Below are 26,075 nucleotides of genomic sequence, written 5' to 3'. Positions count from 1 at the left end.
CCCTTACGTTTAGGTCTATGATCGATTTGAAAGTAATTTTTGCATATGGTGTGAAGTATGGATTGACGTTTGTCTTTTTACATATGGATATCCAGTTGTTCTAGCATTTTTTGTTGAAAAGATTATTCTTTCTCCACAGCATTGCCTTTACACCTTTGCTAGAAATCAGTGGTCCACATTTGGGTGGACTTATTTCTGGACTTTTTAATAGTAAGTCTTAAGTCCAGTAGTATTAGTCTTCCAACTTTGTTCTTTTTAGAAGTTGTTTTGAATGTTCTAGGCCCATTGCGGTTTCATCTGAATTTTAGAATTAGCTGATCAGTTTCTACAAGAAAGACTTCTGGGATTCTAACTGGAATTGTGCTGAAACTATAGATCAGTTTCAGGAGAATTGGCATCTTAAAAATATTGAGTTTTCTCTACTAGAGCTAAGCAGTGAATTTGGTAGGGTTGCAGGATACAAAATTAATGCACAGAAATCTCTTGCATTCCTATACACTGACAATAAAAGATCAGAAACAGAAATTAAGGAAACAACCCTATTTACCTTCGCAACAAAAAGAGTAAAATGCCGAGGAATAAACCTACCTAGGGAGACAAAAGACCTGTATGCCGAAAACTATATAAGACACTGATGAAAGAAATCAAGGATGACATAAACAGATGGAGAAATGTACCATGTTCTTGGATTGGAAGAGTCAACATTGTGAAAATGACTCCACTACCCAAAGCAGTCTACAGATTCAGTGCAATCCCTATCAAATTACCAATGGCATTCTTCACAGAATTAGAACCAAAAATGTTATGCTTTGTATGGAAACACAAAAGACCCCGAATAGCCAGAGCAATCTTGAGAAAGAAAAACGGAGCTAAAACGTAGGAAAAACGCTCTTTGACATAAACCACAGCAAGATCTTCTCTGACCCACCTCCTAGAGTACATAAACCACAGCAAGATCTTCTCTGACCCACCTCCTAGAGTAATGAAAATAAAAACAAAAATAAACAAATGGGATCTAATTAAACTTAAAAGCTTTTACACAGCAAAGGAAACCATAAACAAGACAAAAAGACAACCCTCAGAATGGGAGAAAATATTTGCAAACGAAGCAACAGACAAAGGATTAATCTCCAAAATACACAAACAGCTCATGGAGTGCAATATCAAAAAAACAACTGAATCAAAAAATGGGTGGAAGACATAAACAGGTATTTTACCAAAGAAGACATACAGATGGCCAGGAGGCACATGAAAAGCTGCTCAACATCACTAATTATTAGAGAAATGCAAATCAAAACTACAACGAGGTATCACCTCACACTGGGCAGAATGGCCATCATCAAAAAATCTACAGGGCTTCCCTGGTAGCGCAGTGGTTGAGAGTCCGCCTGCCGATGCAGGGGACACGGGTTCGTGCCCCGGTCCGGGAACATCCCACATGCCGCGGAGCGGCTGGGCCCGTGAGCCATGGCCGCTGAGACTGCGCGTCCGGAGCCTGTGCTCCACAACAGGAGAGGCCACAACAGTGAGAGGCCCACGTACCGCAAAAAAAAAAAAAAAAAAATCTACAAACAAGAAATACTGGAGAAGGTGTGGAGAAAAGGGAACCCTCTTGCACTGTTGGTGGGAATGTGAATTGATATAGCCACTGTGGAGAACAGTATGGAAGTTCCTTAAAAAACTAAAAATTGGGACTCCCCTGGTAGCGCAGTGGTTAAGAATCGCCTGCCAATGCAGGGGGCACAGGTTCAATCCCGGGTCCGGGAAGATCCCACGTGCCACAGAGCAGCTAAGCCCGTACACCACAACTACTGAACCTGTGCTCTGGAGCCCGCGAGCCACAGCTACTGAAGCCCTTGTGCCTAGAGCCCGTGCTCTGCAACAAGAGAGGCCAGCTCAATGAGAAACCCATGCACCGCATGAAGAGTAGCCCCTGCTCACTACCACTAGAGAAAACCCATGTGCAGCAACGAAGACCCAGTGCAGCCAAAAATAAATAATCGTATCTTTAAAAAATGTATGGATGTACTAATTAAAAAAAAACCAAACTAAAAATAGAACTACCGTATGACTCAGCAATCTCACTCCTGGGCATATAGCCTGAGAAAACCATAATTCAAAAAGATACATGTACCCCAGTGTTCATTGCAGCACTATTTACAATAGCCAGGACATGGAAACAACCTAAATGTCCAATGACAGATGAATGGATAAGGAAGATGTGGTACATATATGCAATGGAATATTAGCCATGAAAAGGAAGGAAATTGGGTCATTTGTAGAGATGTGGATGGACCTAGAGTCTGTCATACAGAGTGAAGTAAGCCAGAGAGAGAAAAACAAATATTGTATATTAACGCATATGTGTGGAATATAGAAAAATGGTAACAGATGAACCTGTTTTCAGGACAGGAATAGAGATGTAGAAATAGAAACCGATGTGTGGACACGGGGGAAGGGGAGGGTGGGAAGAATTGGGAGATTAGGATAGACATATATACACTGCCATGCGTAAAATAGCTAGCTAGTGGGAACCTGCTGTATAGCACAGGGGGCTCAGCTCGGTGCTCGGTGACGAGCTACATGGGCAGGATGTGGGGTGGGGTGGAAGGGAGGTCCAGGAGGGAGGGGATATGTGTATACACATAGCTGATTCACTTCATTGTACAGCAGAAACTAACACAACATTGTAAAGCAATTATACTCCAATAAAAAAAATATTGAGTTTTATGACTCGTGAAACATGGTATATCTTTTTATTTACTTAAATTTTCTCTCAGCAGTAGTTTTCAGCATATCTTTTCCAAATGTATCTTTCACATCTTTTCACATCTTTTCCACATCTTTTCCAAATGTATCCTTAATTATTTTCACATCTTTTCCAAATGTATCCTTAATTATTTCATGTTTTTGATGCTATTATAAATTGTCTTATTATATTTTAATTTCAGATTGTTCATCACAGTTAATTAGAAATGCAATTGATTTTTTTTTTTTTCTTTTTTTGCGGTACACGGGCCTCTCACTGTTGTGGCCTCTCCCGTTGCGGAGCACAGGCTCCGGACGTGCAGGCTCAGCGGCCATGGCTCACGGGCCCAGCTGCTCCGCGGCATGTGGGATCTTCCCGGACCGGGGTACAAACCCGTGTCCCCTGCATCGGCAGGCGGACTCTCAACCACTGCGCCACCAGGGAAGCCCGCAATTGATTTTTTTATGTTGATCTTGTTTTGTTAAACTTCGCTTTTACCTCATTTATTTTAGGAGCTTTTTTTATAGTTGCCGAAAGATTTTCTTCCTAGAGGCCAAAAACGGTTTTAATTTTTCCTTTCTATTCTGATCCTTTTTATTCCTTTTTCCTTACTTGTTGCCCCAGCTAGAATCGCCAGTATAGTGTTGAGTAGAAGCGGTGAGAGCAGATATCCTTGTCTTGTTCCTTATCTTAGGGGAAGCCACTCAGTATTTCACTGTTAAGTGTGATGTTGGTTGTGAGCTTTCACACATGCCCTATATCATGCATGTTGAGGCAGTTCCTCTGTTTCGCATTTGTGGGAAGTTTTTATTAGGATTGGTTATTGGTTTTTGTCAAGTGCTTTTCCTGCAGCTATCACAATGATCATATGAGTTTTCTTTTTAGTTGTTTATTTGATGAATTATATTGATTGACTTTCAAATGGTAAAGCAGCCGTACATTCCTGAGAGAAACCCCACTTGGTTATGATCTGTTATCCTTTTTATATATTATTTTGTTTAATTTGCTTACATTTTGTTTAGAAGTTTTGCATTTATGTTTGTGAAGGATATTTCTCTTTCGTTTTCTTTTGTAATGTCATTATCAGGTTTGGTGTCAGGATCATTTTGGCCTCATTGAATGAGTTGGGAAGTATTTCCTCATTTCCAGTTTTCTAGAAGAGTTTCTCTAGTAATATTATTTCCTTTTAAAATGTTTGATAGAATTTTCCAGTTCTGTTCTTTTCTAAGGCAGAAGCGTTATTTATAGGAGGCTTTTGAACAGCACATTCAGATTCTTTAATACCAATGAAGCAGTTCAGGTTTTCTCTTTCTTCCTGGGTGGACTTTGATCATGGTTTTCAAGGAATTTATCTATTTTGTCTAAGTTCTTGAATATTTTGGCAAAAAGGTTGTAATATTACCCTATTATATTTTCAGTATCTCTAGAATCTAGTAAGGTCATTTCTCTCATTCTTGATATTGGTAATTTGTGTCTTCTCTCTTTTTCCCTTATCAGTCTTGTTAGATTAAATATTTGGGATTAAATATTTTTAAACACTGTGAATGCTAAATAAAACCTTTCTTCAGGTTTGTATGTAGCTTATGGGCCACCCTTTGTCTGTCAAGTCTTAAAGGAAACAAGTGACCGAAAAATACTGAACCAGGTTCCCGTTCAAGCGTAGAGTCAATAGCTAGACAGTATCAAATATACAAAACCTCAGGGAATATAACATCTCTGAGCCTATTTTGAAAAAAAATTTAATGGTAAAGTTAAGCCATCTAAGAGAGAATTCAAAATGACTCAAGAAGCATCTTGGTGAAAGAAGTCAGAATAAAGATTAAATTCTTTAAATATGGAACGAATCCTTGACAACTATGAGAATTATAACTACAGAATAGTATTAAAATGTTATAAACTTGGGCAAAGTAAAAGTAATAATATAAGAAAGCAAGAGGAAGCAGGGACTAGTGAACTATGTGAATCCATATTAACAAAAATTAAATATTAATATAATACACTAAGCTTTTAAGATTTTCCCTGGCCTTTTTTTTTTTTTTTTTTTTTTTTTTTTTTTTTTTTTTGTGGTACGCGGGCCTCTCACTGTTGTGGCCTCTCCCTTTGCGGAGCACAGGCTCCGGATGCGCAGGCTCAGTGGCCACGGCTCACGGGCCCAGCCGCTCCGCGGCATGTGGGATCTTCCTGGACTGGGGCACGAACCTGTGTCCCCTGCATCGGCAGGCGGACTCTCAACCACTGCGCCACCAGGGAAGCCCTTCCCTGACCTTTTTATTCTTCTCCTCCTTCTTCTTTTGTAAATGAATGGTAGCCTTTTTCTTTCCTTTAATTCAAGAAAAATCCATTTAGTATTTTCATTGTGGCATATATAGCATAATCACATTGTAATAGAATTATATCCATATTTGTAGCCTTTTCTATGTATGTATAGAGTTTCAGAATGATTTTTCCCTGCTCATAATGGAGATTATTTCTTAGGGGTATGGCTGTGGCTAAATCTGTTTACTTTTTTTGTTATGCTTTTCGATATTGCTTGAATTACTTACAAGAAGCCTGCATGCTTTCACCAGTTGGTATATTCTCACTGTTCTTAAGATAAGTATCTTGCTGTCGGAATTTAGTGTTCTTAGATTATGTTACAGTTTTACATTTTGTTCTAATTATACTAAACCCTGTAGAATAATGTGGATAATATGACATATAAACACTTCATTTTCCCCTCATATTTGAATTTAATCTTTATATTTTTATTATGAAATGCAACTTGTTCATTCAGCCTTTTGAGTAATAATGTCCCATTTGAATCCTCGTTCCTGGAAAATTACTCTATCAGTCCGGGAAACAGGAAGCTCTTTTGATTTTTCAAATAAAAGCAATTTAATTGAGGCAGTTGGTTTCTAACACAGGTGTTAGAAAGGCTAAGAAAACAAAAGGGAGGGGGTTTGGAGAAGCAGCAGGAAGAAGGGGTAATGCCTGAGGGTCAGAAGCTTGTGTCACTCTGGGCTGGAGCCCACAAGCTGAGACCTGCTGCCGCACTGGTGAGCTGCTACCGTCGATTCTGGATCTCCAGGGCGGTGCTGCTTTAATCAGGGGTGGCATCATCTGCGGGGTTCTGTTTCTTTCTGTGCCCTGTCCCTGCTGCTGTTACAGCGGCTGCCAGCATCTGACGGTCACCTGCTTCTGACTTGCTCCGCTTTCTGATCTCCCACCAGAAAAAAGGCAGAACTGACAGAAAGCCAGCCTGCAGGGGAGCCTCCCAGATGCGGGGCGTAGCAGACAGAGCAGGACAGGACTGAGGCCTGGGCAGCTCGGTTAACGTGAAGTTAAATTCGTGTGTATAAGCAAGCCGTAGATGTCTGTAGTTGTGAAAGCTAGGCTTTCTGTTTATAGTCCTTAAGAACTTCAAAAACGTATCCAGAATACTTTTTAATCACCAAAATGATTAATAATCTTGTGAGCGATGTAGGAATGGCAGCATGACATGTTCATCTGGATACAGTCCTATCCCTAATGGATACACATTGGATAAATGCTTTTCCCCCTCATTATCAGCAATGGTTGGGAATACTAGCACTCTTGTCATCTCTCACGAAGACTGAGAGATGGAATTTTGAATATCAGGGGATTTAATACTTCCTTTACCAGCCTCCTCACACACACACACCCCCTTGTTATCTCTGTTCCAAAATGTCCAGGGGATTACAGTCCTTGTTCTAATGTGGAAGTACAAAGCAGTGGTGAACCTAAATCTGTTACCTTGTTCACAATTGCAAGTGTAGCTCATCCTTCTTAGAGGAAATATATTAAGAAACATCAACTTATCTAAACTTTAAAATCGTGACAATGTTTCTGACTTTCCATTAAAACTTGAACAGATGTGCCATTCTATTCACATTTATCTATACTTGTCCATAGAAGATGATCTTAAAATTGCTTATTAGCTTTGGAAAACCTATATTTGTATGCTTTTATATATATTAAATTTCCATCTATGTAAATGGTTATATTTGATATTCTAAACATTTGTGTTCATTCACTCAAATAATGTGATGTGTCAAGTAACAGATTCTCTGAGAACCAAGTTTTTATTTACAAATTTGCTCTCAACACATTGGAGTACCACCGAGGAAGCTCAGTTCCCAGGCATAAACGGTGTGCTTGGAAGACAAATCACCTTCCAGATAACCCCCTGTAATGCCCAACTCTTAACCATATTCTGACCTTCATTCCTTCTTATATAAAAATATCTGGAGTTGCCTGTATCTGGACGTGGAGGGATTTGAGGATGTGTCTGTGATCGTTATCAGTAGGTGAGGAGGAAAAGCTTGCTCAAGGAAAGAGCAGTTCTTCGAGATCTCCCCCAATGTGTCAGGCCCTTGTTGAAGGAGTAGTAAAGACACTAGCCAAACCGCAGACGTGGCAGGAGGGCAGGGCTTAGATGAGCTGGGACAGCGCAACCTGTTTCTGAGTCTAGAGGGAGTGCCTTTCCAGGGTATAGCAGAGGAGGACTTCCTCTCAGACAGAATTACTTCTTTCATACTCACTCCCAAACAAAGGAGTATCTGAAAACAAAGTGTCTTTGGAACACATCCTTGTTCATTAATGGAAGAACTGTAATTAAGCTTCATCCATCCAGGTAGAAGTGGAATATAGTCCATTCTTTCCTTCTTACCCTCTGCTCCCTTTTCTCTGCTAGAAATATCTTGTCTCATGTAATTGTAGTATAGTCATGCTGTGTGTTGTCATTTTATCTTGTAGTTCTCTTTAAGGTTTTCTTATTGTACATATTTATCTATTTCAGTGGGAGAACTGAAGTCCAGTCAGTTCAATATGGCAAAGAAAAGGCAAATAAAGACAGGGTGTTTGCAAGGTAAGCCACTTCTAATTCAGTGTCTGAATTTTTTTTAAAGCAAGGTTAAAACTGCTAAAAACTCTTTTTCCAAATATGATTACAGAATTATCACGATTCCTTCTTTAATTAAATGATAAATTATGTTGAGCGAATAATGAAATAGTTTGTCTAGTTTACTCAATCAGGTTTTTTTAGTGGACCAAGGATTGTAACCCTGACTAGGCAGAATCAAGTATTATATTATTAATATAACATTTTGTTGGAAGGCTTGTTTCCCTTTTGTTAACATTTTTGAGAAACTCATCTCATATATTACCCAGCCCATTTTTTCTTTCTTTAAATCATATTGTTAAGAAGTAAGTTGCTTTTTATTCGGGTGCTATTTTGTTATCTTCATTTTTTAAGATCTGTTAATAACCAGTTTGCTTTTCAACCAGTGAGATGACATGATCAGATTTATGGTTTAGAAAATAGTTTTATAAGCAAGTATAGAGAATGAATTAGAAGTAAGGCTGGGTACCCAGAGACCGGTTAGGTTATTGCAGTAATCCAAATGAAAATAACAAAGGTCTGAACTAAAACATTGACAGTGAAGTGGTTACTAGGGAACAAATTTGAGGAGCTTATTTTGCGAGTGGAACAGGCACAAGTTGTTGACCCGTTGGTGGAGGTGTGTGAGAGACAGGAGTGTCTGGAGAGACTTGTCAGCTTGGAGTGACATAAAATGGACAGGGGCTACAGGAGAGAACAGACTCGTAATAGAAGACGTTAAATTGGCACAGGTCTAGTTTGAGATGCCTGAGCAACGATCTAACCAGATTGTCCAATAGATGATTGAAAACTCAGCCAAGAGCTCTGACGAGGGAGAGTGACCAGATTGGTGGCAGCTGATCTTTACTGAAGACCTACTGTGCCGAGCATTGTTTCAGGCCTTGGGAGCACAGTGAAGAACAAGTGACCCCTCTTAGTCTCATGGAGGCTGCACTCTGATTGGTGGAGCAGGCGCCTCATATAGTGAGGGCTGAGGCAGGGAAGGCCCTGGGCCGGAGCCAGTAGTGGGCAGGGTGCGCATGGCAGTGATCCAGGAGATGGCTAGACAGGCAGGCAGCGGCCGGAGTCTGTGTGGCCCTGTGCTGGGAACAGTGAGGACTTAGGATTGTAAATGGAGGCCAGGGGGACTGGGGGCATGGGAGGGATATAAACTGACTTGCATTTTTAAAATGTGGTAGAGTTCTTGTGCTTTAGAGTGATAAACTGAAGTGTCTACAAGTATCGTATGGTTTCTGGGATTTGCTTCAGAATAATTGGGGGGCGAGGTGAAACAGGATTCTCATGATGATGCTGTTGAACCTGGGGCCTGAGTACACAGGGTTTATCAAACTCTTCCTTCTACTTCTGTTTATATTTGAAATGTTCCAAAATAAAAAAGATGGGGGAGGGTGGGAGATTAGCCTGGCTGCTGGGATAGAATCACTCTGTGGGGATGTGAGTGGAAGAGGGTGACCAGTTAATCTCATAATGGCTAATGCTTATTTTGTACTTACCTGTGCCAGGCAGTTTTTGTATATTAACTCACAACCCCCAAACTCAGTGAGGTAATAAATCCATTACAGATGAGAAAACTGAGCGAGTTTGAATAATTTACCTGAGATTGTACGGAGAGTGAGGGATGCAGCAAGATTCTAACCAGGCATCCCAGGTTCTTACCCACACTTTTAACCTCTGTGCGGTAGTTTTTGCTGTTCTGCGTGAGAAGCTTGACTCCTTCCCTGTCTCACATGTGAAAGATGATCCCGTTTATTGTCTGTCTCCTTCACTAGGTAGGATGTCAGCTCTAGGAGGACGGGAGTTTGTCTGTCTTAATTCACCACAGTAGCCACAGTTCACTAATGAGTGGGGTATGGTAGATGTTTTTTAAATGAAGCAGTGTATTTTCAGTGAAAATAGCTTAGAGAGGGTGAGTCCTTAAAGAGGTCATGAGCTTAGAGTCTGCTGCCAGTGGAGGCCTGAGAGTTTTAATAAACGAGAAGTGGAGAATTTTGCTTTTGACTTTAATTTTGCTCTTAGTCTTTGTCCGAAAGACCTCCTGCTTTGTGTTTCTAGGGTAAAAAGCTGCTGTTTTTTTCTTTCCTCCAAAAGCAGAAACTGCTTTATTGCTCCACAAGTGATGGCTCATTTTTTTTAAAGCTCCAACAATGCCAAATAACATAAAGGAAGATCGTAGGGCTTCCCTGGTGGCGCAGTGGTTGAGAGTCCGCCTGCCGATGCAGGGGACACGGGTTCGAGCCCTGGTCCGGGAAGATCCCACATGCTGCGGAGCGGCTGGGCTCGTGAGCCATGGGCTCGTGAGCCATGGCCGCGGAGCCTGTGCTCCGCAACGGGAGAGGCCACAACAGTGAGAGGCCCGTGTACCGCAAAAAAAAAAAGAAAAAAGAAAAATCGTTACCCCCAACACAATCATTTAAAATTGTTTTGTATTTACTATTCAAGATTTTGCCATGTATATACTCACAGAGATATTGATATGTGTGTCTGTATTTTATTTGTTTTAAACATTGTTTCATACTTTTTGTTGCTTGTTTTTAGCACTTAGCATATCATAGGAATTTTCTTCGATGTTGAAAAATCTGCAGTCATTCATGTCAGTAAATCTTAAACACGTAAGTCCTTTTATCCTGAGCTGTAGATTTAATTGCAAGATCCTTCCCTTCGTCCTGCCACCGGTCCGCGTGCACAGTCAGAGTCACTTCTGGGGCTGAGGCTGTGCCAGCACTGTGCCTGGAGTGCTTGTAAAAATAAAAACAAACAATATTACGAGTTCCTTGGAGTAAGGACATTTGAAACAAAGATCATTAGAACATGATTTTTTATGTGTTTGAATAATAAAATTTACTTGGGTTTTTTTTTTCCCCTTCATTCCTGGCTTACCCTCATCCTGATTTGTCTATGAATGATCTCTCCAATCAGAAAACTGTCAATGAAAAATGCCTTGATGTAGGAAAGATTTCACTGGTCAGGGCATACAGCATTTTGCTGTGATAAGTTTAACTTGAATTTGAATGATGTAATTCATTTCAGCATTTGTTCAAAAAAGTTTTGAAATTGATTTATTTTGGCTTTATTTTTAGATTTATTGAGGGAAATATTGTCAGTTTCTCTATTAAATATAAATCTTGGTGTCATATTAGTGGCTTGGTTATTTCAGAAGGGAGAAAGAAAGAAAGTAAAAACACAGAGATGTCTGCCCCAGTAGATACAGCTACTGAAATTACTCAAATTCCTCCTTTCCACAGTCATACTTTTTTTTTTTTTTTTTTTTTTTGCTGTACGCGGGCCTCTCACTGTTGTGGCCTCTCCCATTGCGGAGCACAGGCTCCCGACGCGCAGGCTCAGTGGCCATGGCTCACGGGCCCAGCCGCTCCACGGCATGTGGGATCTTCCCAGACCGGGGCACGAACCCGCGTCCCCTGCATCGGCAGGCGGACTCCCAACCACTGCGCACCAGGGAAGCCCTCATAGATACTCTTGTTTCCAGTTTGAAAGTATTAAGGACCTGTACAAAGGTAAAATGTACAGTAAAATGTTAATTTGAAACCATTTTCCTTGAAATTGCTCTTGAGAAAGGAATAGTTTACTTCCTATCAACTTTGTTTTAACTTAAAATGTACATATTTATTCTAGTTCTTAGTACTATAACTTTTTTGCAACACTCCTTTCAGACCTGTTAAAATCAAAGTAAATATTTTTCTGATTCTTCTGTTAAAATAGCACCATAACAAAATACTTGCACTTTTTTATTCTTTTCCTAACAAGAAGCTTAACTTTTTGTCTTGCTTGATATTTGTAAAAATACTGAACATGATTTCATAACTAGTTCTACTGTAACATGATATCCTAATAGGAATACCAAGTCGTAGGTGTGTTTATATATTAATGTTAATATCACATGCAAATGACTTCCTTTATTTATATGTGTAAATGCTTTAATATTTTGAGCATATCAGATTTTGAAAGATATACAGATAGTTACACCTGCATCTTACTAGTTCATTTTTTTTTCCAGAGCAGTTCCCAATGCATTTTATTTTATTTTATTATTTATTTATGTTTTAAATTTAATATTTAAAAAAATTTTTTTTAAATTTTATTTTATATTGGAGTATAGTTGATTAACAGTGTTGCGTTAGTTTCAGGTGTACAGCAAAGTGATTCAGTTACACATATACAAGTATCTTCATTTTCAAATTCTTTTTCCATTTCTGTTATTACAGAATATTGAACAGAACTCCCTGTGCTATGCAGTAGGCCCTTGTTGGTTACCTATCTATCTATCTATCTATCTATCTATCTATTTATTTATTTGGCTGCACCGGGTCTTAGTTGTGGCATGTGAACTCTTAGTTGCGGTATATGGGAGCTAGTTCCCTGACTAGGGATTGAACCCAGGCCCCCTGCATTGGGAGCGTGGAGTCTTAGCCACTGGACCACCAGGGAAGTCCCTGGTTATCTATTTAAAATATAGCAGTGTGTACATGGGAATCCCAAGCCCCAGTCTATCTCTCCTCCCCCACTTTTCTCTGCCTGGTAACCATAAGCTCATTTTCTAAGTCTGTGAGTTTGTTTCTGTTTTGTAAATAAGTTTATTTATATCATTTTTTTTTAAGATTCCACATATAAGTGGTATCATATGATATTTGTCTTTCTCTGTCTGACCTACTTCACTTAGTATGATAGTCACCAGTCAGATAGTTCTTCATTTTATATATGCATTATTAAAATGTGAAATTGTTTAACAGGTTATCTTATAAAACAAATATGCATTATTCAGTGAGTAGTAGAGATAAAATTCCAATATGATGGGCCCCAAATAACTTCCTGTTTCTTTTGTTGTGCTGGAATTGTATGAATCTACTTTGAAATAATAAGTCATCATCTAGGACAAGTACTGTTTTAATGATCCCATTAGCTCTGAAAGACTAAGCTTTTCTGGGATTGTGATGATCTGATGCATATCTATCAAAATACCCTAATGGTTTTAGCAATTATTAAATTATTCTGTTAGCGTATTAGAGAATTCTAGAATTCTTGTCCACTCCTTGGAATTTTAGTTGGCAGTATAAATAGTTAGAAAAGATTTCTCCTTAAACTTTTTATGTAAGGTTGTTTTTTTCAGCAATAATAAATGTTAACTTATTTTTCTGATACATCAACTCTTTGAATTGCTGTCAAACTTTTTCAGTTATCATATAATATCTAAGAAGAAAGCAAAAGAATGTTCCCATGCAACAGAAAAATAAGGTGCCATGGTCAGAAAATAAATTTACCACATTGCAAACACTGATGAAGTGTGGTATTTTTTTCTCTGAAGTTTCCACACTCAACAGGAAACATAGACAGCAAGCTTGAGTGGGTGGGTCTCTGAGGTTAAAACTGTTAATAAAATACCTTGAAATTTAGTTTTAAATGCAAAGCATTTCCAACCATGTTTAGTTCATTAACAACAGTAAAGTGTTCTGATGCTTTGTATTAGGTGAGTATAACTGGATTTTTTTCCTCCTTCAAATGACTCTTTCCCTCTTTTAGAAAATGAAAATAGTTGATCTCCTGACTGTGGCTAGTGAACTCACTTAAACAGTTTACATTTAATAATCCAATATGTGAGTAATCTGTTTACTAACATTAATAGAAGAGCCATAAATGCTGTTTATTTTAATAATCTTTACTTCATTTAAAAAATCTAATGCATGAGATAATATACTTTATTTTTATTTTATTGTGACTGATGAGGTGGTTAGACTAAATGGTATCCTGACTTGTCTTCAAATCAGAAAATCCTGTAATTTAAACTCATGGTAATGGGAAATGTTTATGTTTTAATGACTTCAGATTCACTTATGAAAAATGAAATCTGACTCAATGACTTTTTAAAAAAATTGATAACATTACATCTCTTTTAGAAAATGTTCAATGTTCTTAAATTAAGGAGATGTCAGTCAACTATATTTCAATTTAAAAATAAATAAAAGAAAAAAAAGCAACATCATTAGGCCAAACTAAAAAGATTTTAGCTATGAATACATGAAATGATAGGGCATTTGTGTGCTTTAGATTCAGGAGTCATTTAAGTTACTTGTGGTTTAGTAAAATGAATAAACTAAAACATTCCACTGAAAATGTAGATACTCATAGATCATTTCAGAAGGTAGGGAAGGACCGTAGGAACATACATTTTACTAGTAAATTTTGATATTTAGATGTAGAAACTTAAGTGGTTTGTCTGTGGGAAGGTCAAAGCTAGGATTGATGGTCCCCACTCATTGTTTTTTTTTTTTTTAAATAAATTTATTTATTTATTTTTGGCTGCGTTGGGTCTCTGTTGCTGTGCACAGGCGCTCTCTAGTTGCGGTGTGCGGGCTTCTCATTGCAGTGGCTTCTCTTGTTGCGGAGCACAGGCTCTAGGCGCACAGGCTTCAGCAGTTGTGGCACACAGGCTCAGTAGTTGTGGCTCGTGGACTCTAGAGCACAGGCTCGGTACTTGTGGTGCACGGGCTTAGTTGCTCCGTGGCATGTGGGATCTTCCCTGACCAGGGCTCAAACCCGTGTCCCCTGCATTGGCAGATGGATTCTTAACCACTGCACCACCAGGGAAGCCCCCCACTCATTGTTTTAATGCTTCCTACTATGTATGTAAATTTTCTTGAGTACTCGTGGTCAGTGTTACCATGCTTTGTAGTTTAGTCTGTTTGTATGTGCTTCAGTGAGTTATTACTGAAATATAAAACTGTCTAAGTTTAGAAGCTGATATATTATGTGTTTTTATGTAATTTGCTTAATTCATTGTATTAACCTTCATATGAACTCTGCATGTCAAAAAGCTAGGCATTTAAATAGATATCATGTATTTTCCATGAACTTTGGCCACTTTTTGAATTTGCATAAAAAATGACTTCAGTTGCTAATTCACCTAAAATTCTAAGGGTTTTTGACCTCAGTAAGGATCAATATCTTTTCTGAAAAGATCATTTACTCTCTTTATCACTATAATAACTGACAATATACAGGTTAGAAAACATACGCTACTCCCCACCGTGAGACAAAATAATTAACCTTCCAAATGTTTCCTAAAGAAGAAAAGAAAAGAAAAAAACCCACTGACCTACTGTATATAAAAGGGGAAAATTTATAAATAAAATATACACAATTATCATTTTTATCTTGTCCTCATTGAGGCAGAGGGCCAGGGTTTAGGTTTAAGGACACTCAGGAGATGATGTGTTAGGAATTGTTTAAAACACCACAAGATAAGCTCAAGTCCCAGAGACGCTGGGACAGAGACAGACAATGTCTAAAATATAATGTTGGCAGTATCTGGGAAAACTTGATAGCCAACGATTCCATTGTTTTTTTTCTTTCGTCTTTCTTTCTTTGTTTCTTTCGTTTTTCTCCTCTTCCCTGTTCTCTTTCCTACTTTTTCTTGCCTTCTTTCTTCATATAAAGCAGATTTCCTTTCTTAGGAAATTGTTTGGTAAGTAGCCTCCAAATGCATTAATTTCTTGTAAATAAACGTGTTGTGTTTACTCATCTAGAATATGATGTATTAAGACAAACTGTAAGGTTTGGTACATAGTTTGGGGTAAAAAATAAAATTTTTTGCATATTATTTAAATTATTACTCCAGATCCCCAAGTAAGCCCTTGGCACGGAAATTAATGGATTGGGAAGTAGTAAGCAGGAATTCACTATCTGATGACAGGTTGGAAACACAAAGCCTTCCATCGCGATCCCCACCTGGCACTCCAAATCAGTAAGTACATCAGGTGTACGTTTTGCTAATTTCTAAATGTTTGGCTGTATGTTTCCATTGCCTGAAGATTATAATATGTAAAATTAAAATTTTTCAGTTAGACATGATTTTCGTTGCTCCAAGGCATTATTTCCTCTCAGCCTGGAGCTCAGTGTGTAAGCAGAGCATGACATAAAGATGCTCACTTAACTACAAAGCTGACTTCCACAGTCAGGGTCACTAGCCAATATATCAAGGCCTATTAGTAGACTTAAAATCTGGGAATATGGTTGTAGCTGACATAAGTCTTTTCCATATGTATCTCCAGCATAATTTCGAGGAGAGTGCATATTATTTGAACATGCTAAGTGTTGTGATTCTCTTGCTGAAGCTCCTACCCTGCTTCTGCTGTGCCAGTGTCTGTGGTCTAGGAAAAGGGATTTCCAGCCTCAGTTCCCACCAGCTCAGCCACAGCTCAGCTGAGAAGCACATGTTACTCAGCACTTACTGTGTATGCACTTCATCCTAGCATTTCTCACAAAAGCTGGATGCTTGGGTGTAGGTAGTAATAATAAGATAATAAACGTGTACTGGCCAAAGATGTTATCTTAATTTCATAATGTTAACAAGTGTGTTGTATGTATTATACGTATGTGATTAAGATAATGATAACAAAATGAATGTCACCATACTGACCGTCCTTGTTAACCCAAAAGGTTGATATAAGAAATATTTGAATTTTGGCATGGAATATAATATTTAAAGAAGTCTTCCTCTGGACATATTTCATACACATTCATGTTCAATAAATGTGCACTAAATTCTACAAGTTGTTTCACTGATGGGTGTTTGTCAGCTTAAGAGTAAATTCCTACCATATTGGAAGTGAAGTGTGTGCACAAACAGCTTGGTTCACAGCAGGTTACCTAATAGCTAGGTGTCTTCGTCACTACTTAGAAACAAAATAGACTCAAAAGTTTGTGCAGTGTCTTGCTAATTGCAGAGTGCTAAGCCATCTTTTTTATAATAGACTGCATATAAATTCAAAGGCTAATCAGCTTGTTGGAGAAGATCCAGAACCTTCTTTCTCTGGTCCCTTTTCCAGCCAGCCGTTCCTTATTTGTTACCAGTACCCCACTAAACAATTACAGCAAATTATGGAAGACACATCAAATTTAAACCAGATGGTTGAATTAATTAATTGTCACTAACTCTGATCAGACTTTCTGTTAGTGAAACAATTTTATGTATGATATGCAGAAAATTGTTCTTGCCCTAAATCCTAAAGTGACTGTGTCACTTATGAAGATGGAAATATGGTATTCAGTATCTCTAGTCTTAGAAATTATAGAAAATCCCATAAATAAAAGTATTTATTAAAGGGTTAAAAAAGAATTCAGACCAGAGGATATTTCTGAATTATTGGGTTCTCTCCTTTTATTTTGTAAATGCTGATTAAGACGCACATTTGTAGTGACCGAAACCTAGAAACATTAAGGTTGGTGGGGATAATAGATGATTGAAATAGATAAAATCCCCGTGGCAGATTGCTAACTCTAGCTCAGATCTTTTGACTTCCTCTTCTGTGTTTTTTCTGTTTATACCATAGTGTCTTTGTCAGAGACTCAGCTTAGTAAAATGTGGTCAGTCTTAAAAACACACACCCACTTTCTACTGCAATCATATAAGAAAGAAACTTGAACATACTGAGTTACAGTACATTTTTACTCAGTTTTTGTTCCTCTTCTCGTAGTCGAAATTCTGCATTCACCCAAGAGGGAACCAGGTTACGGCCGTCTTCAGTGGGCCATTTGGTCGGCCACGTGGTTCACACCTGCCCCGGCGAGGCGTTCGTGAGGCATCGGTCTCCATCTTCCACGCAAGCTAACAGCATTGTTTTGGAATCATCTCCGTAAGGCCTTTTTGCATTTAGCTTCCTTTTTATGAGGAACAATGCCCCAAATTGTTTCATTTGAAATAATCTGGGAAATTATAGTATTTGATACAAGACTTTATGTGATGTTTTAAAAATTTATGTATTTGTAAATGTGCTTATTTGTTCCTGAAGGTCTTGGTGACCCCCACCCCACAAAATCGCTGCTATTATTTTGTTGGCTCTGTATATTCTTGAACTTTTAGTGCACATTGTTACATATTTCTGTAGATAAATGCATCACTGTGGTCAGGCAGTAAGGTGATGAAAGGTAGAGTTTTCTTAATATTTTTCAGGAAGGGAACCATAAGGATGAATAGACAGTGTTGGGGAGATGAAGTAGCAAGGGAGAACGTCACATTGAAAATAAGTTACAGAACGTGTGCATACCTCCTTCTAAAATTCACTCCTATCTCATTACAAGTTGATGCATAAATTAAACTTCATAGTTCAGTATATCAGTTTAATGCACAACATACTTACCTCACATTAATAGGCAGTCTTGATTTATTGGTTCATACAATACAGTTAGTTCATATGCAAGTAAAAATACAGTGCAAGAGTTAGAAAAAAAGTAAAATACTTTATAAGATACATAGGTAGGTAAGAGGATTCATTAATTGCTGAGGAGGAAAAAGGGGTTTCAGATACAGTGAACGTGATGAGGGTTGAAGAAAGGGTGGGTCTGAGTGATGGAGAGCAGGTGGAGTGGCCAGCACAGCAGCTGTAGGTGCTCCAGGAAAGCGCGCCTGGTCTGTAGGAGCGACTGCCGTCCTCTGTGGGCGCCAGCAGGGAAGGCGGCCAAGCTGTCGGTACCAGTGGGCGTTTAGTCTGGCTAACGTGTATCTGGGTGAAAGATTTGGATTGTGTGTGGACATTTTAAAGGTTGGAGGAATAGAAAACTATACACTGCACAGTGACACCTGTGGAGCATGGGTGGACAGGAGTTAGGATTGGTGGAAATTTAATGTTATATTACTTTAAAAATTATAACTCTAAACTTTTTGATTTTTAATAAGCATGTATTTTCTACTTCTAAAACTTTAAAAAATACAGTAATTAAAGACGTGATTGAAACGTTAACTGATTAAATTTTCAAATGACATGCTTTCGGCACATGAAAGCCGACCACTTGGAGGAATCACAAAGTCCGTGTCATCACAGACAGAAGAACGGTGTCACTCCTGGGGCCTGACCACATGATCTCAGTCTAGTTTTTGTAGAGCCCTTTCCGTAGAGCCCATACACATCTGCCTATGCATACAATTGAGTATTTCCTTTCATAAATTTTATAGATTCACAAACCCCCCAAATCACTTACCTCTTCAGAATACCTTTGTTCTCTTTTCCTGACCTGAAGTGGAGGAGGAGGTTCAGGATAGGTTGGAACCATGCAGAGTTTTTCTTCCCCTGCCCAGTCCACCAGAATTTCAAATGCTTGGGGCTTTCTCTTTGGACATCTGTTTTATGAAGCTTAAGTATTTGTATTCAGTTTTGAATCTATAACACTGCGTTGGAAATTCAGCCAATCCTCACCTTAAGAATAATGAGAGAGTTCTGAAAAGACAAGCTTAATGGTAAACTAATAAAAATAACTTACATTGGTAGCTTACAGTCAGCTTTTTCATAAATTATCTCATTGTTGTATTCAAGAGAACTCAATAAAATAGGAAAGCTATATAGCCCCCCTTTACAGATGAGAGAGCCACACTAACAGCATTTGTCCCAATTTATAGAGCTAAAACTCGGGTTTTCTTACCTGAGCCACTCTGTAGAACTGTGTATCCTGGACAAGGCTTTGTTGATTTTTTTTTTTCAATTTAGAGGAAATATCTTTCAACTTGGAATCCATAGATTTTAGTTTTACATTGGCCAAATGTGAAAAGAATGCAAACAATATGTTGGATTAAGCACAGAGCATTTCAACGTAGCACAATACATTGAAATTGATGTTGCGATATCTCACCAGTTTCCTGCTCTTTGAGGGAGTCCAGGGGCGTTCAGGTGAGCCTGACTTCAGGCACTGGGTGAGCTTGCCCACTTCCCAAGGAGAAAACGCTATTAATTCGCAGGTGTGTTTACTGTGGAAGCAAACAGGAGGCTGTTGGACTGCTTAAAATTACTGTTTGTAGGCAGGGATGATTGAGATTACATCCTACCATTTCCTTCCTTTCTTTAAATGATCCACAGAAAATTAGACTGTTTTTAGTTTGTGATTTTTCTGAGATAAACATTAGCCCTAAATTAATTTTAAAATACTTAACAGATTAAAAAATAAATAAATTCCCACCACAATGCTAAGACGTAACGGGGAAGCTCAGGTATTTCTACAAAATAATTGCAAAGTGTGTGAGTGGGATGGATACGGTTTTATTTTTTATTATGATACAGATTGCTAACAGCTGCAACAGAGAACTGTTTTGAGTGCCGAGGAAGCTGCCTCACTGCTGACCTTGAAGCACTCAATGAGGAAACTTACAGCCACCTGGACTGAAACAAGTCAGGAAAGCTTTGGCCCACCTGGCTTGATTGACAGTTTTAACAACCATTTATCTGTTGTATGTTTGAAGTGTGGATATCTGGTTGAACACAGAGAGGAATTCCCCATGTTCTCAACTTCATCCTTCAGTTCCTAATCACCAGAGACTATGCAGATTTCGTAATCCTCAAATGTTAAATCCAGTTCCCTGAGCTATTCTTTCCTAGACTGTCCCGTTCCAGTCTTACCTTTATCCAACCTAATCAGTTCCTTTTGCTTCGTCCTGAAAGCTTTGCCTTCCCTCTGCCCCTCTGAGCTACTGGCACTGATAACTTCACCTGCAGGCTCAGCGTAACCCAACTCCCATGCCAGCCTTGATCAGGTCTAGTGATATATCATGGACCATGCAAATACTAGGCTGCTGTAGGACAAGGAAATAAGAGAAGCAAAGGGGGTGGAGTGGAAGGAGTGTTGAGCCATGGGGCCTCAGAGGGCGCACCCTGTTAGATGCTGTACCTGTGGTGGCAGGACTAAGCACGGATCCCTGGGCTGCTGCTCTGCAGCGTACTTACCCGCAGTCCACCTCTGGCAAAAGCCTCCCTTACTTGCAGTTGGGAGCTGAGGTCAGAGACTTGGACTTTGGCCGAAACCAGGAACCTCAGGTCTGGGACCTTGGTTCTGGAGTAGATTCCTACTGATAGAATAATATGACATTTTCAGTTCTATTCTATTAATCATATCCCCGGGAGTTTCTATGCACTTTAATTGCCTTGAGCATCAATTAGTAATCAGTCTGAAATGGTGTTTACTTTGAAATACTCTGAATGTCACTATAAATTAGCCAAAGTATCAAGAAGCCTGAATTTTGAACCAGAATTTTATCTGTATCTTACGGAACATAAGTATGGCAGGGGTAAATGCCCAGTGAAGACTTGGATGACGCTAGTGATTGTAATTGAGTGAGACAAGAGCTGCTGGTATGTATTTTAGGAAATAAGGTTTTAAAAGGAGCCATCATTCCTGGCAAGTTTGTATTAGTGTCTGCCAAGAATATGGTTTTTGTTTTCTAGTCTTACATTAGAATAAACTTTATGCTTGTATGAAGGGTGTATTTGTACAGTTAAACCTTTGGCAGCATTTTTTTTTAATTTACAGTTTTAAGAGTTTATCCTGCTCATTTTTCTTTTTTATGAGTAATTACAATAATCTCTTTGGAACTATATTTTCTACACTCTCCCTATGACAGATTTTTTCCAGCTCCCATACTTAACGCCAAATGACTACCTCTACTTGTAAGACTCCAGGCACAGCCTTGATCCCTGCTTCTTTCTTTGGTTCCTATTTCCCTCGTCCTGTCTAAACCATCTGATAGTAGATGCTCGTCTTCTTTTAGGTTATAGGTCCCTTCTCTCAGGTACCAGCTGTTATTTCTAGTGGGGCTGTGTCCCACTATGCTGCCTGGTTGTTCTTTCCAAGTATGTGATGCCTTTTCATTCTGTTTTCCTTGGTAGTTTTTGTTTATTTGTTTGTTTATGTTTTAGCCTAGAAATAGTACCTTTTTATTTTATTTTTTTAATTAAAAAAAATTTTTTGGCTGCAGATGAATTGGGAGATTGGGATTGACATATACACAATAATATGTATAAAATAGATAACTAATAAGAACCTGCTGTATAAATAAATAAATAAAATTTAAAAATAAATAATTTTTTGGCCGCTCCATGCAGCTTGTGGGTAGGGTCCTGGTTCCCCTGGATCCCCGACCAGGGATCGAACCCAGGCCCCGGCAGTGAAAACGCCAGGTCCTAACCAGTGGACTGCCAGGGAATTCCCAGTGGTACCTTTTTAAAGAACTGGCCTATTGCATGATATTATTTTAAATGTATTATAATTTCAAATTACAACACATGGTTTACCTTTGGAAGTCATCTTCCTAGATAATTGTTTAGTAGATTGACTTCGTATGATACTTATACATTAAATATGAACAGGGAAGTTACTTGTTACGATAAATTGAGTTAATATGAGTATGTCTTTAAAATGTAATTGATACCTTTTGCCCAAAATAAGAATTTTAGAAGTCTGTGTTGATAGCCTTGATTACTTTTATAGACAGTAGTTAGATAGGTAGATAGACAGATAGACAGAAAGAGAGTGTGTTGGGTTATTGAAGCTGGAAACACAGCAAGGGGAAATTGTCACCAGGATTACTGGGAGAGTGCATAATTAGTTTGTGAAAAAGCTCCCCAGATCAACCTTAACCTCTGCAGTGACCAGGCCCATGGAGAGCTTGTCCATCACTCTCTGTGAAGTTACCTTAACAAGAAAGTTACATAAAACAATGAGAGAAGGCAGGTAGCACCTGTCCTGAAATCCAAAATTATATCACCCTTTCCTCTCTTAGATCTTGGCTGACCCTCTGCCTGTGCTCCATTCTCCTCACCCTTTCTTTAGAGCTTGGCTCAAATCCCAGCCCGAGCCTCTACGCTTGGACTCTTCCTATCTGGGCCTTCTTGTGGACTTCAAATGAGTAAAGGAGAGGGTGTATTCAGATGCCCATTGGAGTCCGGCAGGTAACACTGGGTGGGATTCATGTGGCCTGGAATGCCTGTGGCCCATCTAGAGGCAGCAGCTACCACTTGGCTTTTTCCGGTTGTCGGCAACCTGTAATGCAGGTCTGTTCTTTCCAAAGCTTCCACGTTTTTCATTCTGGAAATCCAGATTTTGTATGCAATTTTTAAAATGTAGTCAACTCACATTTTTAAAGTGAACAGGCCAAATGTATGTTGGCAAAAATCGGCCCACAGGCCATGAATCTGCAACCACTGTTCCTGTACAGTGATTTCTAATCAGGAAGTAGATAATAAAAATCACTTCTGGAGCTTTTTGGACTGTATACGCCGGGTCTCTAACCCTGGAAACGCAGACTCAGCAGTCTAGCAGAATGTCCCGTGGTGTCAGTGCCGTCCCTCTCTTGCAGCTGAGTATTGCCATCATGGTACCCCTGCCCACCAGGCCTGGCTCGCTTAGCTACTGGGCTGCACAGCAGGCTGGGGTTTGTCCCTGTTGTTTGTCTCGGTGCTGTGCTTAGACTGTTATCTGAACCAAGAATAAAGTTGTTCTGACTCCATTCCCACCTGATCTCAACCTTATACTCTTCCCCCAAGGCCTTTGGTTTTTATAAAAATTTATTTATTTTATTTTATTTATTTTATCTTTGGCTGTTCATTGCTGCACACAGGCTTTTCTCTGGTTGCAGCGAGTGGGGCCTACTCTTCGTTGCAGTGTGCAGGCTTCTCACTGCGGTGGCTTCTCTTGTTGGGAGCATGGGCTCTAGGTGCGCAGGCTTCAGTAGTTGTAGCATGCGGGCTCAGTAGTTGTGGCTTGCGGGCTCTAGAGCGCAGGCTCAGTAGTTGTGGCGCACGGGCTTAGTTGCTCCGCAGCATGTGGGATCTTCCTGGACCAGGGCTCGAACCCGTGTCCCCTGCATTGGCAGGCGGATTCTTAACCACTGTGCCACCAGGGAAGCCCCAGACCTTTAGTTTTGAGACTGAACATTTCCCAGGTGTGGCAACTGTATGCAAAACTAGAGGAAAGCTTCTCTTTGCCTTGCCTGAGTGGCTATACTTAGTCCCGAGTAAGGGGTGAGACCTATTGGTTGATCCATGTGGAGTCCAGTGACGTCCAGCTTTCGTAAAGTCTTGGAGGCTTCTGACCAGCTGCTTGTTAGAGATTTCCCATCGGAGGCTGTACCAAGGGTTGCCCGCCTCTGTCTGCCCTGGTCCCTGCAGCAGGCCATGGCCAAGGCACGCAGAGGCTGTACCAAGGGTTGCCCACCTCTGTCTGCCCTGGTCCCTGCAGCAGGCCATGGCCAAGGCACGCAGCTCTCTCCTAGCAGTTTCTTGCACAAGCAGCGCTTGAATGCATCGCCTTATAGAGGCTTGGGTTCTTGGCAGTTGAAATTAGCAGAATAAAAACTAGTATGTTTGGGATCTGGAACCTCTGGCCATCAAGGTAGACCTCAGAGAAGCTTTGGCTGAAAAGGGGAGGTGTGCTCTCTGATGCAGTCCTCATAGACTTATCAGAAGCTAGAGCATTTTGTGCCCTGAAGACTTCTGGGTAGAAAGCTGAGTGGTTATTATTGTTCACTGCGTATTTAGTGATTATATTTTACACTAGATTATGCAGTTGGAGGAGGGCTATATTTTCTCTTAGGGGAAGTGAGACCATTCATCGTTAATCCTGGCTGACGCCCTTGGTGCTAAGCAGATTTTAGCATCGCTACCACATCTGTCACGTGTCTAGCAGCAAGTCTCTCAAGAAGTTCACAGCTTCTCTACCAAGGGGAGCATATGTTTCCAAGAGCCACTCTGGCAGTAACCTCTGTGTTAGTTATCTTGGGCTAAATTATGCTCTGGTAGCACATTCCCCCAACTTACAGTGACATACAGCTACAAGGGTTCTTTCTCTCTTACATTCTGCATACGTGGTGGATCACCTGTGGGTCTGCTGCACGTCATGGTCATTCTAGGGCCCAGACTGACCGCAGCCCCTGTTTGGGACTTGGCTGGTCTCCTGGCTGAGGGAAGAGAGAAATACAGAGCTTCCTTTCAAAAGAGGCTACTCACATTTCATTGGCTAGAGCAAGTCATATGGCCAAGCGTGATGTCAGCCAGGGAGGAGTAGAGGGTAACTTTGAACAATAATATGATCTAATACAGTTTTGCTTCCTCAAGACCTTACAGCTGTGTCTTGGGTGTCAGTCATCAGTCAACAAAAATAAGCAGGATCTGGCTGAAGCTTGTGCCTGGTTACCACAGCAGCTGGCAACTCTTTCCTCTGCCCTTAGGCAGTGGGATAATAATGTTTCTATTTCCCCAGAGGACCTCCTCCCACCTCAGAGGTAAATAATAACCCCTGTGGTGATCAGTACTCTTGACGAGAACCGTTTTCGCCTTGCCTGGTCCCTTAACCTCCATGACTTCCACGGACGCAGGCTTCCTGGGGTCCAAGTTTTGAACCACTGGTTCCCCCTTCTGGCCTTCGTGAAAAACTCACCTTGTTACTACATGCAGGGTGCTCGGTTGTTTCTGTTTTTCTTTTTCAATTTTTGAATTTTATTTTATTTTTTTATACAGCAGGTTCTTGTTAGTTATCTATTTTATACATATTAGTGTATACACGTCAATCCCAATCTCCCACTTCATCACACCACCCCCCCCTGCTGCTTTCCCCCCTCAGTGTCCATACATTTGTTCTAAACATCTGTGTCTCAATTTCTGCCCTGCCAACAGGTTCATCTGTACCATTTTTCTAGGTTCCACATATATGAATTAATATACGATATTTGTTTTTCTCTTTCTGACTTACTTCACTCTGTATGACAGTCTCTAGATCCATCCACGTCTCTACAAATGACCCAGTTTCCTTCCTTTTTATGGCTGAGTAATGTTCCATTGTATATGTGTACCACATCTTCTTTATCCATTCTTCTGTCGATGGGCATTTAGGTTGCTTCCATGACCTGGCTATTGTAAATAGTGCGGCAGTGAACATTGGGGTGCATGTGTCTTTTTGAATTATGGTTTTCTCTGGGAATATGCCCAGTAGTGGGATTGCTGGGTCATACGGTAGTTCTATTTTTAGTTTTTTAATGAACCTCTATGCTGTTCTCCACAGTGGCTGTATCAATTTACATTCCCACCAACAGTGCAAGAGGGTTCCCTTTTCTCCACACCCTCTCCAGCATTTGCTGTTTGTAGATTTTCTGAGGATGCCCATTCTAACTGGTGTGAGGTGATACCTCATTGTAGTTTTGATTTGCATTTCTCTAATAATTAGTGATGTTGAGCAGCTTTTCATGTGCTTCTTGACCATCTGTATGTCTTCTTGGGAGAAATGTCTATTTAGGTCTCCTGCCCATATTTGGATTGGGTTTTTTGTTTTTTTAATATTGAGCTGCTTGAGCTGTTTATATATTTTGGAGATTAATCCTTTGTCCGTTGATTTGTTTGCAAATACTTTCTCCCATTCTGAGGGTTGTCTTTTCATCTTGTTTGTAGTTTCCGTTGCTTTGCAAAAGCTTTTGTTTCATTAGGTCCCATTTGTTATTTTTGTTTTTATTTCCATTCTAGGGGGTGGATCAAAAAAGATCTTTCTGTGATTTATGTCAAAGAGTGTTCTTCCTGTGTTTTCCTCTAAGAGTTTTATAGTGTCCGGTCTTACATTTAGGTCTCTAATCCATTTTGAGTTTATTTGTGTATATGGTGTTAGGGAGTGTTC

The 26,075-nt window shown here is 39.7% G+C and overlaps 1 protein-coding gene across 1 annotated transcript in view; it reads left to right on the top strand.

Moving 5' to 3' along the window:
- Window positions 1–26,075, top strand: part of PTPN4 (protein tyrosine phosphatase non-receptor type 4) — a 170,757-nt gene that overhangs the window by 110,372 nt on the left and 34,310 nt on the right. Inside the window, exons 13-15 of the mRNA XM_060153152.1 lie at window positions 7,548–7,616; window positions 15,277–15,402; window positions 17,135–17,293. Of these exons, the coding sequence (XP_060009135.1) occupies window positions 7,548–7,616; window positions 15,277–15,402; window positions 17,135–17,293 (354 nt within the window). The remainder of the gene's footprint in view (window positions 1–7,547; window positions 7,617–15,276; window positions 15,403–17,134; window positions 17,294–26,075) is intronic.

The sequence above is a fragment of the Lagenorhynchus albirostris genome, chromosome 6 (genome assembly GCF_949774975.1).
Source record: "Lagenorhynchus albirostris chromosome 6, mLagAlb1.1, whole genome shotgun sequence".
In the NCBI taxonomy this organism is placed as follows: domain Eukaryota; kingdom Metazoa; phylum Chordata; class Mammalia; order Artiodactyla; family Delphinidae; genus Lagenorhynchus; species Lagenorhynchus albirostris.
The sequence above is the reverse complement of the archived record's forward strand: the minus strand, read 5'-3'. Positions and strand labels throughout refer to the sequence as shown.